General features: G+C 39.8%; 1 protein-coding gene across 1 annotated transcript; it reads left to right on the plus strand.

Annotated features, from left to right (window-relative positions):
- The first annotated feature begins 164 nt into the window (after nucleotides 1-164).
- On the plus strand, nucleotides 165-15,076 carry adamts8a (ADAM metallopeptidase with thrombospondin type 1 motif, 8a). Its single transcript, XM_073861131.1, has 9 exons — nucleotides 165-1,335; nucleotides 2,110-2,349; nucleotides 3,361-3,489; nucleotides 6,002-6,173; nucleotides 7,852-8,144; nucleotides 11,176-11,362; nucleotides 11,523-11,695; nucleotides 12,198-12,373; nucleotides 12,522-15,076. Exons 1-9 carry the CDS (start codon nucleotides 622-624, stop codon nucleotides 13,255-13,257), a joined length of 2,820 nt encoding a protein of 939 aa, XP_073717232.1. The 5' UTR covers nucleotides 165-621; the 3' UTR covers nucleotides 13,258-15,076.
- The last annotated feature ends 932 nt before the right edge of the window (nucleotides 15,077-16,008 follow it).

The raw sequence follows: 16,008 nt of genomic DNA on the forward strand, positions 1-16,008 counted from the left end.
TCGTGACGTGGTTCCACTCGCGTTGGGTTTTCCAGGATTTTCTTTGGTTTATCTAACATCTACATGGTTGACACTCAACACATACTTTGACTGGCCTGCAGCATTCCAGTCGGCTGTTATAATAATAGCAATAGTGAAAAGGGGGCGTACCAGTAGCGCCATTGGATCAAACTGATCTTTTTGCTTTGGCGCACGAGGGGGAGGAGAGAAAATGAATATCAAAAATAAACCGCGTGTGCTCCAGAAGCCCAAGACTGTATAAATACCAGCGACACAAGCATTCATCGCGTATACAGTGCGAGTCGGATGGGTTTTTCCTCACAAGACTAGATATTTTGTACATTATTAATAATAAAATCGCAAGACTGATAAAACCGCTTAATTGACATTTTTTACTGTCATCAGATAAAGTGCTAACGTTACTCCTCACAATTTATTCATTTTTTCTCTCCGAGGGAGTGTGTTCATCTTTATTTTTAATGTTTTAAAATAACATACTGTATTTTGCGTCGCTTGGTTCACTTGTTGCGGTTTTCAACATACAGTTTTGGATATTTACAACTTCAGGAGATACCCCAATATATCTCGTCAAATTTTGCTATTTGTAATTAAACTGTTAAAATGGCACCCACAATTGGTTGTTTTATGATTTGCTTTGTGATTCTACTCGTTTCTCCGTTTGTTCTGGGTGAAATAAACGAGGAACAGGAGACTGTGCCGGTAAACCTTAAACAAGGTGTTTTTTGGAAGAGTGGGGAAAGACAGCGTTTTAAGATAAATGCATTTGGCCAACTTTTCCTCCTCGACCTGACGCCGGACAGCAGGTTTGTGGCTCCAGCATTAAACGTGCAGCGCATTAAAGCGAAGCATCTGGCCGCAGTTGTGCGCGGCTCAAACAGAGAAGCCGCTCTCAGGGACGTCACCGACTACAGAGACAGCGATGCGGACATCAGAGACTGTTTTTACACCGGTACCGTCAACTCTGAAGAGGAATCGGTGGTCGCTGTCAGTCTCTGTCACGGCATTCACGGTAGTTTCATCACGCAAGGGGATGAGTACTTCATTCAGCCCAAAGCAAGCGACAAGAACAGGAAATCTTTCCCGCAGGTGCATATTGTCAGAAGGCGAGCTTTTTCCGACAGCCAGACGGCGTCAAAAATGGTCTTTGATCAAGTTAAAATTGACAGTTTTGGGCCAGACAGCAACTTGAACTCTAGCGTAGAAGAAGACGGCAAATCGAGTCGTGCAAAACGATTCGTGTCGTCTGCGAGATTCATCGAGACGCTGGTGGTTGCTGACGCTTCAATGGCACGTTTCTATGGAGACGAGATAAAGGTGGGATGAAAGTGCGCATAAACGCATCTACGAATCAAAACTTATTTTATAGGCTTTATGTAATATTGAAATTGTTGTAAATATCTTGCAAATTATGTAAGCCTACTAATAAAATATCTGCTTCCAAATTTGCTGTTTCACCAAAGCCATAAGCTATGTGTTTTCGAGAGGGTCAGGAAAAACTATTCATCATTCAGTGTCCTCTTATATTTTTTATTATAGTCAGTCTTTATTATCTTAAATGATGTTAAATGTAAATTGTATTCAAAGGTCACCTATCATAGGTGAGTTTTTAATATTGCAATGAGTAGTAAAATAAAGGCTGGCTCTTAATGCTTAGTTTATGGCTAAAGCAATGAAAAGAAACACAAATCAGGCAGACCACTAAAACTTGCGGTTTGAGGGTGACTGAGAGGTTGGTTATACTGAGTGTAACAAAATATGAAACTCGTCTGTGAATCAAAGTATGTGTGTGGGAGAAAGAGAGAGAGAGAGAAGGAAGGGAAGGAACCATCTGGAAAAGAAGGAACGCCAGGAGATGTTTTGACCCATTTTATTGATAAAACGAAAAACAAATGTTTAAATATTTAGCTCCCATGGGCCTACATATTTGCCCCCCTTTTCTTACTTCACTTAGTAGTTTGAAGAAAAAAAACCTTATTTACTAGAGTGTAATAACGTGTCATCAATGTTAATTCAGATAACTGAGGTAAAGCTAATTAAAATGATGCTGATCTGTTTTTAAAATTTGTAATTTCTGTCTCTTTTTGGCAGCACTACCTCCTTACTATCATGTCCATCGCAGCACAGATTTATGCGCACCCTAGCCTGAAAAATGCAGTGAGTCTGGTAGTAGTGAAGATGCTGGTTGTGGAGGATGAAGAGGTGGGGCCGGAGCTTTCTAGCAACGGTGGAGTTGCCCTGCGCAACTTCTGCGTGTGGCAACAACTTTTCAACCCAGGCAGCCAGAGACACCCTGAACATTATGACACTGCCATCTTGTTCACAAGGGAGGTAAGAAACACAGTATCCAATAATCAGAGTGATTTTCAATGAAAATGCATACATGGAAATGCTGCTTTTTGCTTGGAAGTTCATCCAAGTAACTCACTACGATTAAACTGATGCCCTGTGGAGCTTGGTAGATTTATGATGGGACTGGGCTTTAATGTACTAGATTTGCTTCATGCTTTAAAGACTAGAAATATGTAGGTCATTTTAGTTATTTTTCCATTGGGAAAGATGCCAATTTTGTCTCCCTAAAATTTCCATTCGGTGTCAGAGCACAACAACACATTTATCACATTTTACAGACATTGTTAGCTTCTGCATTTGATTAACTCACTTTTCCAGGACAAGAAATAATTTAATTCAGTCAATGACAGGGTCACGATCACGGTGTTCAGCAGGGAACTCCTTCTTCAGTCTTGTAGACAGCATGCATAATATGGTTGGTCTGCCAAAAGCGGAGGGTTAGCACCGGATACAGTAGATAAAGTAGATTTGGCTGGACATTTAGGTAGCCTACAGCAACATAACACAATCTGCGGTGGTCTCAGTTCTTCTGGGGCTGGATGGAGAAACAGGTTGTTTTATTCATCATGTTTCTGTCTCTCTGGTCGTCTCAAATGGCTAAGATGTTTTCCCCAGACAAGGTTAAGTCTTGTTTGCACAGGAAAGTGTGGAACAGATCCTTTGGTCTGCATAAGTTGTGTGGTCCAGTTATCTCACAGTTAATTTTCCCCCTTGTACTCAGTCTGCCATGTATTTGCTTCATTTTACGATGGAAACACTGACAAATATGTTTTGCTGGCAAGTGCCTGCTTGGGATGAAAGGTCTGTCTGGAACTAATGTAGCGATGTCTGGATATCAGTGTTTCAGATGTGTCCCCCTCTACTGATCCCTCGTGGTTCTCACTTGTCTGTCCCATCGTCTCTCATCTCTCTCTCTCTCTCTCTCTCTCTCTCTCTCTCTCTCTCTCTCTCTCTCTGTTTTGACCAATTGTGTATCTTTTTTGACCTAAGGATATTTGTGGATATAAGGATTGTGACACTCTGGGTGTAGCTGATGTTGGCACTATGTGTGACCCCAAAAGAAGCTGCTCGGTTATAGAGGACAACGGCCTTCAGGCTGCTTTCACTGTATCACATGAACTCGGTATGTTCAGTCTCGTGCATATCTACACACACACACACACACACACACACACACACACACACACACACACACACACACACACACACACACACACACACACACACACACACACACACACACTTACACATGACCAGACTTCATGTCTATTGCTGGATATTTCACCATTTCTGTCTGGACAAGAGCATGTGGTCCAGACTGAGTCATTAATTGATGCAAACCAGCTGTTTTCAGCAGCTAAATATGCTAAGGATTGACGTCATCTTGAATTCTGAGGATTGAGCTGATAAAATCATTCTGAATATAAACACACAAATATGTATTTAACAGAAATGACTGTTGCATGAAAACTCTCTTCTTAAGACGCACTAAAGTGCAGTGGCGGTAATATATTGTACTTTATAAAGCATACTGTATAGTTTAATCCTTAATGCTGATCCTTCATGCATGAGCACAGGTATATGACCTCTTGTATTGCTATTCAGCACCCATAGTACTTTTTTTTGCTTAGCAATATTCTGTTGCTGTGTACATGTTTAAGATTGTATCTTCTAATGAAAGGATGACATGATTATTTTGTTTTTATAGAACATTTTAATGAACATTTTCTTTACTATTATACAATAATAATAACCTTTTGATTAAATATTGCATGTGCTCTTGCAATACATACGCCAATTTCCAATTCTGCGTGCATGTGTTACGCCAGTCCTTCCCGTTCACTTAATATGGCGCATCTTTTTGTGACGTTTATGTATTGGTTTCTAATTTTTTTCTTTTTTTTAACCATTGTCGCTTGTGTTTGGGGTTAAAGCAAATTTTTGTTACATAAAATGACATCCTAACCAAAACCCCAATGCTAACCCCAACTCCAGGTGACCATGGCTTAAAAATAGACAAAAAAGTGGAAAAAGCTATATATTAAATATCATCCTAAAGCAAATCCAAACCCAAGTGAAAATGGTTTAAAAAACAGAAAAAAAATTGAGAAACCAATACATAAAAAACACAAAAAGATGCACCGTATTAAGTGAACCGTAAGGACTAGCGTATCATATGCATGCAAAATTGGAATTTGGCGTATGTATGGCACGAGTTTTCACACTTCGTGTTATTTATATGTACCTACATGGAACTCAGTAGGAAGAGCTCAGATGCAAAACAATTCTAAACCGTTTTGAAATCCATATAGACCCTTTTACTGTTTGTATGCTGAAGTGGCAGCGTATGCGCGCACATCTTGGCAACAGAAGTATTGCAAGAATCAGCAGTGAAGCAACACAGACAGACAAAGTTATTTTAAAAAGTTGACTTTATCAACTTCTTCACCACAGCTACCAAATCCATGTACTTTAGTGGAGTGAATAGAAGACGTTGACAGATGGCCAAATATAAAGTGGCCAGATACATATATATGTATATTAGTATAGTAGTATTATATTAGTGCAACCAAACGCAACAACCACACATTTTGATGCTGGGAAACCGTTTTGATAAACTTTTAACACATTAGAACCACTGGGAAATAACACCACTTCTGTTGCCAAAATGCGCGCGCAGGCTATTTGATCACGTGTGTTGTAAAAGGGTCTATAATTCTGGCCTCAGGCCAGGTCATTGTTGGCAGAATCCGAGAAACCGCACAATGACTTTTCAGCAAAGTCCTCTAAGTGCATGGAAAAGAATCGGATGAACAACGACACACCAGTGGCGGCCGGTGACTTCATTTTTCGAGGGCGCACAATGCGAAGTTCATCACAACATGTATGTAACCTGTCATGTGTGTGGTTCGTAATTTCAAAATATGTGTTCGGCGTGTCACGTGAACCTATGTGCATCATGTGTCTTCTCAAAATAAGTGCCTGCTGCAGATGCGTTTAAAGGGTTTATGATAAAAGAGACGCTTGCGTTTGCCAGATACCCGCATAATCTCATGCGTAATCAGAGTTTACTGTTAAGGGAGTGTCTTGTGTCTATTTTGCGAACGTGAGCGCCTCTTTTATCATAAACAGTTTTGACGCGTATGCAGCAGGCACACGTGTGATGCACATGGTTCACATGACGCAACAAACATATTTTAAAAACACGAGCAACACACATGACACTCTCAACACATATTTTGAATTTGCGCCCTCGGAAGAGCAGTCACGGGCCGCCACTGCGACACATACATCGAATTTCAATCGAGCTGTTAAAGGAGGTTTACAGAGTATATCAGGATATTGAGTGATTTTTTTAGCCTTTTACCTTTATTCAGAAAGGGCAGTAAAGAGTGACTGGAGTAGAGTTTTTTTTTGCCAAAAAGCTTGCATGCAGAGGGGTTTGCAGCGAAAGACTTAGGTCAAAGAGATTTGGTCATTGCTCATTTACAAGAAAACATGTCAGATGCACTTAGAGGGTTTTGCATCTGAACTCTTCATATATACTGTACATATACTTACATTTCTCTCATTCAATTGAATTTTTTTCCTATTTTGCTTTTTTGTTTGATGTGTTTTATTTCATTCTATTCTCGGCCATGTTCTTAGCATGCCACACGATGACTCCAAAAACTGTGAGAAATGGTTCGGGCATCTCAATGGACACCATATGATGGCTCCGTACTTTATCCACCTCAACAAAACCCTTCCGTGGTCCCCATGTAGTGCACTGTACATCACTGAGTTCTTCGACAATGGACACGGTATGCACAGTTTGTCAGGAAAAGGTTTTACTCATTTAACTTCTTCGAAACATTTTATGTCAGTGCAAAAGTACTCAGTGAAAAATGGTACTATCTCATGCATTTGTTTTGCCATTATCTTTCTAAATGTATTTTCTATTAACAGCTGTATTTGTTTCCCTTAACATAAGGTTTTCAGTTTTTGTTCGGTTTTTGGCCATCAAACAGAATCTCCCATACACATTCAGTAGGTTTTGAGTGACTGAACTGTCATTCTGAAGTTAATGGAAATATGTTGCTGAATATCTAGTGTATAATTTTGAACTAATGGTGCGGTAAAAAATCTCTATAATGTGGATGCCTGTGTTTTATGAATTTACTTTCTTTCATTTTTTGCATGTGTCTTTAAATGCCTCTTCAATCTGAAATTTCTTCCTAACCACTAATAATTGTGGGTGGGACCACACTGTGTAATTTTGCTGAGAGTGTCAAAACTAACAATGTTTACAGAGGCTCTCTCTGACTTGCTTCATTTATAAGGTACTATATACAGTGTATATATATATATATATATATATATATATATATATATATATATATACCTGTGAAGCTGGGGGTGTAACTTAAGAAAAAAATCATCCTAAAGGGGACTCCGGTGATTGATTTATGAACAAATTTACCATCAAAGCTGACTTGTGCCTCAGTCTCAGATAACATAAAACAACCCAGATTAGCTCAGATAAGAAAATTTGACAGCCTGAAGATATACGGTAGACATATTTTCTCTTTCTGTCGATATCTCCGTCTACGTACTCTCACGTTCCCGCTCGTCTACTGACTCATCTTTAGTGACTCACACATTCCAAGTTTAACGACTGTTTTCCCTCACAGAGACGCTGCGTGTAGCCAAGCACATGTCGTATTTACCGGTCGTACTGTTGCCACAGGTAGACGATGAACTGATATGACTTCAAGTCTGTTATTTTCCATTCCAAAGTGGTTATTCATGTATCCGCTTTAGCAAAATTCTTTCATCACTGCACGTTCCTAAAAAGTTTAATGTATGTGACCAAAAAGTGATTGAGCTAAGTGTATTGAAACGTTTCTGAATGCATGAGAATGAATGTCTTCAACACAAATTTTAAGGTTGATTAGATTTCAGAGAATGAATCTTGGGAGAAAAAACGAAGGGAGTGAAAAAAGTCTGCGTAATTGTTTCAGGGTGTTTTACGGTGTCCGTTGCCTCTCTGATCCATATGGATAAAACAGCTTGGGAGCGAATCAGAACAGACAACGCTTGCAGTAAAATAGCTTTCTTTTGTTACAGATTACATTTTTGGGGGCGCTAGGGGTGAGCAAACTGAAGCCCCGCAATAATAGATTACATAATGGAAATCTCCAGATGGGAGACTATTATGTCTTACGCACATTATGACGAGAGAGTACAGTGAGATCTCTCTGAAATGAAAAAAATTGCCCTCAAGCTAATGCGCACACCTGCTTTACACTTCGTTTTAGCCGAAATAAATGCCAAAAAGCTTGATCAAAGTCATCTGGCTTAACAAGAACAACAGTACTAATCATAACCATCATTACTTCTGTTGAAGAGCTGAATAAGAACTTAATAATTGAAAGGTCTTTATTGCACAACATCTGTTACCTTCTCAAAAACAATCCTCTCTGCATTCGCACTCTACAGGTGACTGTTTGTTGGATTCACCTGAGAAGACCCTTCCTTTACCTGCAGAGCTCCCCGGCCTTACGTTTGGACTCGACCGGCAGTGCCAGCAGGCTTTCGGGGAGGAGTACACCCGCTGTCCCAACGCGCCTGAAGATCAGGCGTGTATGCAGCTGTGGTGTCGAGAGGAAGGAAAAACTCAATGCACCACCCGGAATGGAAGCCTTCCCTGGGCTGATGGGACTTCCTGTGGGGAGGAGAAGAGATGCCGTGAGGGTTCGTGCGTGTCGAGCTTTCTGGAGGAGACAGGAGAGGTATACAAAGAGATGCGTGTATCTGCGTCATTTTATCACACTTCACCTGTCAGCACGTATACATCTAAACTAAGAAGAAAAGAACGGAAACGCCCATGTACAGATTTATGGGCACCACAATTAAATTAAATAACCGTAATTTTTGGTGCGCCTTACTTTTGGGCCCTTGTATAGTGCCCTACCCTTCTTTTTAACAACTTTTATACTTCCTCAATTATCTTTTTTGTATTACTCGATTTATTAACAACTTTTTCAACAATTTTTAGGGACATAGGAGCAATCAAAAAAACCCTGCCTGTAAAAACCATTGATAATCTAATTATCATATTATCAATAATTAATTTTACTGTGAATTTAGTCTTTGACATGACCTTACTCAATCAGTGATAAAGATTTCAAGGTTAAATTTTCACAGTAGGATGATTTTATGTAGAAAACAGTAAATAAACAAAAAATTACTTTAGCTGGGTTTGTTGAGGCGGGGTCAAATTAGCTTGGATCAATGAGATTCAATTAATATTCAAACATGACTATAAAAGACTGCTTACTGTGGCTTCATTTTTGGTGCAGCTAAAATGTTTTCCACCACAGATCTGGGTGATAAAACCCTGTTTACCAGTTCTGAAAGTGGGGGGAATGTGTATAACGTGAATATTTCCCTATTTGTACTTTTCTCAGCTCAAGATGACACATTCTTTTCACCATATTGTTTACATGTTTGAAGGAGTCCAACTCACTTGGAATCGGACTGTTTCACATCAAAAAATAAAACCCATTCCGCCTCTCGGTTCCCAGCTGGCCCCCGATTCCGAGCAGCTTAAAATAATCAATCTACTTGAAATTCAGCTTTTAAATGCCAGAGAGGGAGAGAAAGTGAGAGAGAATCAGAGAAAGAGGTTTAGATAAAAAAAGACCTTTTAAAGGGACATTCCACTTTTTTTGAATATTTTCCAGCTCCCCTGGAGTTGAGCATTTGGTTTTTGCCGTTTTGGAGTCCATTCAGCTGATCTCCGGGTCTGGCGCTAGCACTTTTAGCATAGCTAAGGCAGCACAATCCATTGAATCTGATTAGACCATTAGCATTGCGCTAAAAATAACCAAAGAGTTTCTATATTTTTCCTATATAAAACTTGACTCTTCTGTAGTTACAGGAAGCAGGGGAATATTTTCGGGCAGTGCGTAATATCACTACGCCTGCTGCAGCCATGTTATGGCAGCAAAGTCCTTGATTATAACACCAGAATGAGAGTATAGTCCTAAGCATATCTGCCTAGAAAATCGCAACTTTTAATTTTCTGTCGGTCTCAGAAAATTACACCAACCGTGTTTCAGGCGTCAAAATCGCATCTACCGCGCCTAATTTGCGCTTGAACAGTTGAATGCATCATGTAGAGCGGAGTAGACGCGCAGAAAAAGCAAGCATTTGACGCGCGTCAGAGGCAAAATCCGCTTCTTGTGGGAATGGCAAGTGCTATGCGCTTGTCTGTTTGCAAGATGACTCATGCATTTATCGAGAGAGTTGCCGGTTTGTATTTGGTAACCTTACTATAAGGGGAAAATAAAAGGCGTGGGTCGATAAACGCCATGTGACTCAAAAGTGAAATGTGTATTACAACTTACCAGGTTGCCCGATGTCCTCACTGACACTCTTCCAAGAGAGGTCCTTTTTATTCCTGTCTCAATAGAAATAAGAACTTTTGTCGTATAGCTCCGGGTGACTGCTCACGGACAATATCAAGCATTCCTTCATGTTGAATGAGTGACTCCGGGTGGGGCTGCCTCCACAGCAGCAAGCAGGCTCCTGAACGTGGCGAAATTCAACCAAAGTTCATATTTTTCAACTCGGGCGTCAGTAGGCAATTCGCGTCAAACACAAAATGCACTCTTAGAACGAATGTGTTAAAAACAACACATTAGTGTTGATTCTGGGACAACACACTAAATGCGTTGTCCCAGAATTCACCCATCGCTGTGTTATTATTGAAACAACACATTTTGTGTTACTTTTAACACAACATGTGTTATATTTTAACACAAAATCTACAGAAAATGACACATAATGTGTTAAAATTACACATAATGTGTTAAAAGCTTACCACACAATGATGTGTAAAAAATTAACACATCCTTTCTAAGAGTGTGCACAAAAGCACCATTCGCGCGTACAACGCTCAATTCTCACCTTTCGCGCAACCTAGACACGTGAATGAGGCGGAAACACGTCTTTCGCACCGCGCCAAAAGTCTTCACATTGACTTAACATTGAAATCACTCGCGCTTCACGCCTCTACCGCGGTTGGTGTAAACGCAGCATAAGTACACGATGTAACTACAGAAGAGTTTAGTTTTAAATAGGAAAATCATTGAAACTCTTTGGTTATTTTTTAGCGCGATGCTAATGGTCTAATCAGATTCAATGAATTATGCTAAGCTATGCTAAAAGTGCTAGCGCCAGACCCGGAGATCAGCTGAATGGATTCCAAAACAATAAGAATCAAATGTTTAACTCTAGGGGAGCTGAAAAAATAAGCATATTTTCAAAAAAAAGTGGATTGTCCCTTTAACAAACTCAATATTTTTGGGCCATCCGTTTGAGATGCAGTTGTGCTGTACAGCAAAGCATTTTAAAAAAGTACGATTATATTTGGTGTGGTGTGCTAAAAAAACCCAGCTCGTGATCCCAGACGGCCTGGCTGTGAGAAGCAGTCCCTCAGCCAACTCATAAAAAACCTTTAAAGAAATGCAGTGTGGTATGCCCGCATTCTGTCAGCACGTGGCTTACTGGAAGGGATGTTTACATGCATGTCTAGATCAAGGGTCACAGTGTGCACAGTATTATGAATACACATCTCTTTTGTTGAGTTCAAAAATGCACTGATTAACATAACCATTAGTTACTTTCTAAAAATGTTATATAAAACAATTAGTTAAAGTTTAAAGCATTGAACTAACATAATGCAAGCACTATTTTTGTACCAGGTCCTACTTTTAGACTGAAATGTATATCTAACGTGCTCTATTTGTGTTCCAGATGCCAGTCAATGGCGGTTGGGGTGAATGGGGCACTTGGGGGCCGTGCTCACGGACATGCGGTGGGGGTGTGGAGTTTTCTTACCGTGAGTGCACTGCTCCAGTGCCACAGAATGGTGGATCGTACTGTGTGGGACAGAGGGTCAAATACCAATCCTGCGGCACTCAGACGTGCCCAGAAGACCATGGTAACAATTTATAAATAAACCTCTATGTTCTTTCCATGCAGACTTGGGTCACATAATTGAGTGTGGGGTCAAAAGGTGCTTTACATTTCAGGGACATGCATTTGTTATGATCACCTTGTTCCTGCTGTAGTTGTTCACGAGTGACATTTTATATCCACAGGAAAAAGCTTCAGAGAGGAGCAATGCGAGAAGTATAACAGCGAACGTTACTTAGACTTTCAAGGGAATATAAAGCAATGGATCCCCAAATATTCCGGTGTCTCTCCACGAGACCGCTGCAAACTCGTCTGCCGGGCCAAAGGGAGCAATGAATTCAAAGTTTTCGAAGCCAAGGTGCACATTTGCTGAAAACGTTTTCAATTCGATCAGTAATAATGACAATATGTGAAATACATTTCAGCATCTGCCCTGTTATAACGCTTTTGGAGGTCTGATCTCTTTCTTAGACTTCCCTCATGCCACATGCCCATTGATATCTTTACACTTCCACTAAACTCTCATGCATGAAATATTTTCCCTGTTGTAAAATGTGAAATCTGAGCCCTCTAACTTTACCGTCCAGCTACTTGCTTAAGCTCTTGAATGTACCTCTGTGAAACTGATATTTCAGATACAGTTAAAATGTAGTTTGGTTTGCGTCATCAGGCCAAAGTTTTTTCTATTCTGCTTTATGTTGTGAACGGGAGCAATTTAACTGTTTTTTCTTAAGCTTGTCTCAAAACATTTTTCACTGCGCATTTAGGCTGCTATATAAATTAATGTTGTGTTTTTTTTAATAGTTTAAAGTTTCAGGGTTTCTGTCTATTCTAACATTGATCATGTTGTTGCTGGGCAGGTTGTGGATGGCACCACCTGTGGGCCAGATACAACATCCATCTGTGTTCAGGGCCAGTGCATCAAAGCTGGTTGTGACCAGGTGATCGGCTCCAACGAACGGCTGGATAAATGTGGCGTCTGTGGAGGTGACAGTACGACATGTAGGAAAATAAGTGGCTCGCTAAACAAAGCAATGTAAGTCTGATGAGCATATTTCATTGATTTATAACTTAATCCCATGTTGCATGTAAAAAACTGCCTGGAACATAAATATTGTGGAAGGAGTGAACTGCTTAAATTGAAAACTTTATTACTTTATTTTGTGCTCGTAATATTTTCACAGTTTTGGTTACAATGATATTGTTACCATCCCTGCTGGTGCCACTAATATAGACATAAAACAGCGCAGCCATCGAGGCGTCATGCATGATGGTAACTACTTGGCAATAAAGGCACAAGATGGAACCTACATCCTGAATGGGAATTTCTCAGTGTCCATGGCAGAGCAGGACATGCCAGTGCCCGGCGCTGTACTTCGCTACAGCGGCTCTTCTACCACCTTGGAGCGACTCCTCAGCTTTCACAAACTTCGGGAGGCTATCACTGTCCAGCTGTTATCCACAGGTGGGGACACCTTGCCTCCTAGGGTCAAGTACACATTTTATTTGCCAAGGGATGTACCGTTTAGCAAGCCTGGCTCAGAGAGCAGGATTTCACCACATCTCATATTACCGTTTGGAGGGGGCGACTGGGTCCTGGGTGAGTGGTCCGAGTGCTCCAAGAGCTGTGGTGCTGGATGGTCCAGGAGAAGCGTGGAGTGCAAAGATGTTGAGGGATCCCTGTCCTACCTCTGTGACACTGACCTGCGACCCGCAGACATCCGGCCGTGTGGGGACCTACCCTGTCCCATTTGGCAAATGGGGCCGTGGTCGGCATGCTCGCGGACGTGCGGACACGGAGAGCGCCACCGTACTGTGGTCTGCATGGACTACACAGGCAAGGTTTTAGAGCTTGAGAAGTGCAACCCAGACAAGAGACCAGGGGTAGTTGTGGGGGATTGTTTTTACCAAGACTGCTAAAGTGTGTACACAGTGTCAGAAAACAGGGAGGTGGTGGTAAGATCCATTGCATATGTAGCGACTGAGAAAGCCCCAGCCATGTTTCAGAAAGAAGCACTGGAGCTCTTGGGGATAGTGCATTAGATTGGAGATCACTTATCAAGCATAACCAGGGCATTTGATATGAATTATTACCTATATCACGGAATAACCTAATTCGCTGTGTTGATCTTTATGTTCAGTTTTAACCACAAAGGTAACCTCCCACGGAGATCTACCTCAGTCATTACAAGCTTCATAACGTTCACATTTGTGTAAAGAGGAAAAAATTTAAACTTTGCACAAACCTGCTGAAAGCATTTGTCGGGTACCTCTATAATAAAGTCCACATCTGAATAAGAAATTATTCAACGTTAGAGAGGTACCTGAAAGGTGCTACATTTTATCCAACTTTTAAGAATCGTCCACAACGGACTGCATTTTAATATTTTTTTATAAATGAATTTCACACATTTTTTATTTTGCCAGCTTTTGTTCTGTAGCAATGAGCCTGTTTTTATTAGTATCTGCTACTTTTTTAATACTGGTATTTCCCTCGAAAGCTTTCAGATTTTTCATACTACAACACTGGAAGATACAGTATTTGGAAGTAAAGTCTGTTACTGGCCACACAATAGCTATATGTGAGTGTACACCCAAATAAGAGCTATTGACATGGATATTCAAAAATGATTTTCTTAAATTTGACCTTAAAATGTTACCTGGTTACTATTGTTGATTTGGATGAATGCTTTTAGTTTGTAATGAAGAATCAGAGTGAGTTGCTTTCTCTTACACACTGTTGCTGGTCTTTCTGTATATATACAGCCATTTGGCAACAAGCTACAGTATTTCAGTCTGACAGCTGAACAGTGTGAAGACTGCAAAGTGTGCCTTAAATTCGTTTTTTATTAGCATTCACTGGTACACATTACATAAAAGGGATCATGATATATAACCAGTACTGGCATATGTGAGTTTACAGAGGCAAATAATTTATTACTAAATATATTCATTTAGATAAGTGGATACTTACTGTATATTTTTGGACACAACAATCAGACACTAAAACATCTCTTTCATATAGGTATATAAATATGTGTTTCCTGTGAAAAACACATTGAGATTGCATGTATTTTTTGCAGTCTATATTTTTGTTTATTTTTCTTTACTCATCCAAGCTTTAGTTGACACTGTATACACGTACATTTAATGCAATTATTGTCAAAAATCTACCACCAACATGCCCTTCACGAGTTGCTTTTGAATAGGGTGGAGACATATGCTACATGATATTTTGTTAATGTATTAAAAAAAACTTTAATGAATATTTAAAATATGAATTTAATGAAATAGGGATAGGTACAGAGTTTGTTCAGACACAACAGACCATACAAGAATAATATTTCTGAAAATTTTCCTCTTGCCAGACAAAAGCACTGAATTTCAGAAAAGCAATAAATCCGTTTCACATAGCTAAATGCGATTCAATTTGGCGAAATCACATAGCCCATAACTGAATTCAACAGGACATGTAAAATTATGGTAAAGATATGGGGGAAAATACTATTTGCATTCCATTTGATTCAAAAGTATGCAAGTTAGTGAAATGGTGCATATTTAAAACTAAAGCATTCTATCCCTTCAATGAAGGTCTGCACAATGCTGTTGTTATAGCTTCTTTTTACAAGCTATTTATTTTTTCTATTCTTAACACCTAATGTTTTTCTTGATGCTGCTGTCTGTCCTGTCATGAATTATGTATGAATTTAAATCAATTAAAGATGTGTCAACAAAAAAATGTTTTATATTCATTTGTAAGGCCTCTGTTTCAACACATTAAAGGGGACATTTCACAAGAGATTTTTAAGATGAAAAATAAATCTTTTGTGTCCTCAGAGTACATACACTCACCCAAAGGATTATTAGGAACACATGTTCAATTTCTCATTAATGCAATGGTGTAGTGGTGTGGGGGATGTTTTCTTGGCACACTGTAGGACACTTGGTGCCAAAAGGCGTTGTTTAAATGCCACGGCCTACCTAAGCATTGTTTCTAACCATGTCCATCCCTTTATGACCACTAGTCTATACCCATCCTCTGATGGCTACTTCCAGCAGGATAATGCACCATGTCACAAAGCACAAATCATTTCAAATTGGTTTCTTGAACATGACAATGAGTTCACAGTACTAAAATGGCCCCCACAGTCACCAGATCCCAACCCAATAGAGCATCTTTGGGATGTGGTGGAACGGGAGCTGCAAGATGCTATCCTATCAATATGGGCCAACATTTCTAAAAAATGCTTTCAGCACCTTGTTGAATCAATGCCACGTAGAATTAAGGCAGTTCTGAAGGCAAATGGGCATCAAACACAGTATTAGTATGGTGTTCCTAATAAACCTTTAGGTGAGTGTATGTGAAGTTTTAGATATAAATAATTTATTATAACTGTTCAAATTGCCACTTTGTAGGTTTAAGCAAAAGTGTGCAGTTTTGGGTGTGTCCTTTTAAATACAAATGAGTTGATCTCTGCACTAAATGGCAGTGCCGTGGTTGGATAGTGCAGATTAAGGGGCGGTATTATCCCCTTCTGACATCACAAGGGAAGCCAATTTTCAATGAGCTATTTTTTCACATGCTTGCAGAGAATGGGTTACTAAAACTAAGTTACTGGATTGTTCTTTTTCACATTTTCTAGGTTGATAGAAGCACTTGGATTTTTTTTT

Source organism: Misgurnus anguillicaudatus, chromosome 22 (assembly GCF_027580225.2).
Source record: "Misgurnus anguillicaudatus chromosome 22, ASM2758022v2, whole genome shotgun sequence".
NCBI classification, from domain to species: Eukaryota; Metazoa; Chordata; class Actinopteri; order Cypriniformes; family Cobitidae; genus Misgurnus; species Misgurnus anguillicaudatus.

Coding starts and splice junctions, on each gene's coding strand:
- adamts8a (XM_073861131.1), top strand. CDS start 622: ATGGCACCCACAATTGGTTGTTTTATGATTTGCTTTGTGATTCTACTC. Junction 1,336..2,109: donor TCTATGGAGACGAGATAAAG/GTGGGATGAAAG, acceptor TCTTTTTGGCAG/CACTACCTCCTTACTATCAT. Junction 11,696..12,197: donor TCAAAGTTTTCGAAGCCAAG/GTGCACATTTGC, acceptor GTTGCTGGGCAG/GTTGTGGATGGCACCACCTG.